The sequence below is a fragment of the Numida meleagris genome, chromosome 9, assembly GCF_002078875.1.
Source record: "Numida meleagris isolate 19003 breed g44 Domestic line chromosome 9, NumMel1.0, whole genome shotgun sequence".
NCBI lineage: Eukaryota > Metazoa > Chordata > Aves > Galliformes > Numididae > Numida > Numida meleagris.
Window position 1 is genome coordinate 1,701,947 of NC_034417.1, and position 4,156 is coordinate 1,706,102.

General features: G+C 57.4%; 1 protein-coding gene across 2 annotated transcripts in view; it reads right to left on the minus strand.

Moving 5' to 3' along the window:
* The window catches only part of CLK3 (CDC like kinase 3), a 9,757-nt gene extending 6,957 nt beyond the window's left edge, over window positions 1–2,800 (minus strand). Inside the window, exons 1-2 of one of the 2 annotated variants that reach the window (XM_021407435.1) lie at window positions 2,684–2,800; window positions 2,318–2,466 (exon numbers count right to left, since the gene is read on the minus strand). In XM_021407435.1, coding sequence (XP_021263110.1) covers window positions 2,318–2,466 — 149 coding nt within the window. In that variant the 5' untranslated portion in view covers window positions 2,684–2,800. Of the gene's footprint in view, window positions 1–2,317; window positions 2,467–2,594 lie in introns of both variants that reach the window. The other variant, XM_021407436.1, reaches the window with a different exon arrangement.

Genomic DNA, 4,156 nt, shown 5'->3' on the forward strand with positions numbered 1-4,156 from the left:
AAGGGGGGGAAAAAAAAAAAAAAAAAAAAGAGCCCCCCCGAGCCCTTTGTGTAGCGAAGGCACCCAGGGAAAAGTCGGTGGGTGATGAGGGGGAGCGGTGGGATCGCTGCTGTGGGTGCTGGGGTGGATGGGGCTGTGCCTCCCCCCGGGGGGGCACCTCGCTCTGCTGGGTGGGTGCAGGGATGGGGCTGTCAAGCTCATTCACAAAAGAGACGTTTCCCGTTCCCCCCCAAAAATCTGGCTCTGTTCTGCGGGGTGAGGCGTGCTGGGCAGCTCGATTAAAAAAAAATAATAAGAATAATAGTAATCATTAAAAAAGAAACCTTTTTTCTTTCTCTATGAAAGATGCTTTGTTCGTCGTGAAACCCTCCCAGCCTCGCTCCTTCTCCTGCCGTCCTTTTTCTTCCCTTTCTTCCTCTCTTCCCTTATTTTTTCCCCCCCAAATTCCCAGCCCTGCTTTCCTTTCCCCAGTGCTGCTCCCGAAGCACAGCCTCGGGGTGCTGCTGTTTGTTCCTATGGACTCCCCGAGCTTTAGGGTCCGCGAGAAATCCCCTCTCCCCGTCCTCTTGGTTACGCGGGTGCCCATCAGGCTCGCACCACCAGGCAGATATCCCTGTGCAAACACCGAGATTGCATTTAAAACAACTCGAGATGGACGGTTGCGGCCAGAGCCAAAAAGAAAGGAGGAGGACGGAGGTTTTGTGCAGCTGAGCCCCACTTCCTTTTGCACAGCCCTTCCTTCGCCAGAAAAACAACGTGTTTGCAAAAAATATATCGGTGCTACGGCTGGAAATGATTGCATCCTTGAGACTACCCCTAGGTCAAAGCTCAGATAAATAACATGTTTTCCTCTCCAGCCTCTCTGGGCCACATCCTCTCCGAGCTCCTCTCTAATTCTTTCCTTTAAAGCAACACGTATATATATATATATATAGCTATTATTTTTTTTGCAGGGGGTGGGGGGGCAGGGGGAAAACTTTGGCGCTCTGATTGTCCTTAAAAATTAACACTAACCTTCACATGGTTTGAATTAAGCAGGCTTCGAGACAGCCTTGGTCCTTCGGTGGGGGAAACTTGTACTTTGAAGTATTTCGCTTTCTGGGCAATTATCCGGACTTCACATGAGCGAACTTCCATTCAGCCCCCAATTATTTGGAATCTCTCCCCCCCACCCAGCCCCCCCACGCTGTTGGTGTACACGGGCACACTGATCATTAGCAAGAGCCAGAGGGAACGTTTGGTCTCTGCTCTACGGCTACCCCTGCCTCCAGCCACAACCAAGGGCTGCAAGGGAGGCTTTATGCTGCTCGTAGCCCAGCAGCACGGCTGCCTTCTGCATCCCAGCTGCTACAGCAGGTCTAATCAAGCAGCTTCCACTCAAGCCCTGCTTCACACGCATGCCAACCCATGTTTTAGGTGGATGTCACTGCACAGAGTAATCGCAGCGTGCTGGCAATGATAAACACAATTGTGATCAGCAGCAGCGTTTTGGGCACGCATCTGGCCAGGCTGCTGCCATCTCCTGTACCCAGTTGGCAGCAAGGAGCAATCACTGCTGCAACCAAGACCACACTACAGCCTCATCGCTCTGCAGACAGAAACCTGGCTTTGTTTCCCTTCTGCTTTGGCAGCCAACTGACTTCCTTGCTGACAGCTTAAGAGAACGTGGATACGTGTAGAATCACGCAATTATTATGGCTGGAAAACACCTCTACGGTCAGCGAGTCCAACCAGCACCACGGCCACTAAACCACATCCCCAAGGAATACATCTCCACGTTCACCCTGAGCACCTGTGCTGGGTCACTCCACCTCGGATGGAGGATGAAGCGTCGCTCTGCCTGCCCGGACAGCGGCCGCCCTGGGGCACGCTATCCAAAATCCCCCCTGGCAGCTCCAACCGTACCTCTGTGAAACCTCGGGGTTCAGCAATACCAACCCAAAGGGGCCCAAGGAACCCGTACAAGGGAACCTGTACGAGGCTCGGAGCCTGAGGACGCAGGGGCTGAAAGGTTTTCTCTTGGGCTTTTTTTTCATTAGAACTAAGTTGGCATTTCAGCCGGTTGGAGCCAAACTCGGTGATCCCTGCGGGCACCTTCCGACCCAGGATATTCTGGGATGGCACACAGAACGCTGGTTCGTGTTGCCGGGGCGCGTGGAATTACGCTGGCAGAACAGGGGCGGTAGAAACGCTGCTCTGAGCCGCGATCACCTCAGAAGCGGACGGCTGAGGGAGGAACACAACGGCAGGGCACAGCCTGGCGCACGCCGGGCCCCGCCGTACTTTCAGCGCAGCCCGCCCCGCTGCCGGCCCTCACCTCCTGGATCGCGACCTCCTGGGCAGGTCCCTGCGGGGCGGGCAGCGCGGGCGGCCCTCGTAGGCCCTGCTCCGGGAGCGCTTCCTCTTCCAGCGCGGGCCCCAGCAGGCCTCCTGCTCCGGGGAGCGGTACCGCTTGCAGTGGTGCATCTGCGGGCACAAGGGGCTCGCTCAGCTCCCGCCCCGGCCCTCCTCCGCCGCCGCCGCCGCCCTCCATCCCCCCGCAGCCGTCAGACCGCCCCCGGGCCCCGTTAATCCGCCCCTCGGAGCCTTCGGACCTCCCCTGGAGGGGTAAATCCGCCCCCCGAGCGCCGCCGAACGCCCCCCGGAGCCGTTCAACCGCCCCTGGCCGCGTCACACCGCTCACCGCCCCCTCGGCCCCCCAGCGTTCGGCGGGCGCGGCCCGGCCTGGCCCAGCAGCGCCTCCACTCCCGCTCTGTCCCCGCTTCCGCTTCCGCCGCCTGCCCCGCCCCTCACCGCGCCGCTCTGGCCGCCCCTCTCTGTGGCCGGGAGGTTAACCCCTTGTGCGCCGCGGAGGACCCCATTCCACCCCAGCTCCTCGCCTCGGGGATGCACTGACCTCCTGCAGGCGTGGGCAGAAACGACTCGGTGCTCAGAGGAACGGCGTCTCCCTCCCTTGGGAGGTCCCTCCGAGCCTGGTTTTAGCGGCTGTCAGCTGCGGGAGGCCCCTGAGCACGGGGCTGAGGACCCCTCCCCAGGATGGAATCTTTGGGGTGAAACCCCCTGAGGGTCTCCGGCCCCCCTGGCTCGCACAGCACGGCCCCCCCCAATCCCGGGGGCTGATCCCCCCCGCCCGCCAGCGCTGCCCCCAAAGAGGCTGCTGGGTCACCGTGTGAAGAGGTAGAAGTTTATTGGAATATAAACATTCAGATAACGTGTAAGATAGAAAAAAAAAAAAAAAACCCAACAACAACATATACAGACACTTGTTGGAAGGAGACGTTGAGGTATTTATCCACCGCCTAGGCTATCACATTTCTTTTTTTATTTACTTTTTTTTTTTTTTTTTTTTTTAACTTTAAATAGGTAAGAAAACGAGTAGCAAGGCTGCTGCCGCTGTTTGGTGAGAACATTCGGACCCGGATCCCTGCGGAGCGCCGCGTCCCAGCCCCCACCCCGGAGTTGGGACGTGGGGCAGCGCTCCCGTCCCGCGGCCGCACCGAGCAGCCGGGGCCTTCTCATCCTTATTATATATATATATTTTTTTGGCTGCTCGCTGTGAAACTTTCGCTGGTCTGGAGTTGGAAGAGAATTGAGACGCACTGCAAAGTGGAACGCTTCACCCGAGGAACAGTCCTACCCGCAGTACCAAAACCCTGAGTACTATACAATCGAACGCGCTGAGTGAAATGAATGGGAGCCCGGGGGGGGGGGCTCGCCCAGCCCACCCCGCTCCCCGCTCCTCCGCCCTCCCGCTGCTGCTGGTTTCTATAACCCCGTCCCCACGACCCGGCAGCTCAGTAGTGACCCGGACACACGTGAGAAACCGAGTGCCAGCGTCAAACCCAGGCCTGGGGAAGGGTTACTCTTCACAGTCTGAACGGCCGGCCCCCCCCGCCGCGAGGCGACCGGGGACCGGGCTATGGTTGCAGCTTATTTTACTGAGGTATCTGTTACGCATCCCGACTTGTTTCTTTCCCTGAATTGGATACAAAACAATCTGTTAGTCCCTGTCTAGTTCCAGTCTAGTTGTGTAAAGCTTATAAACATTAATACTCTAGTAGTGTCGAAGCTGTTTAGCAGTTCAGTGATTCGAGTGCCTTTCTGTGCAAGAGAACACAACGTTAGCATGTGATACATAAGCAAAAACACCCATTAC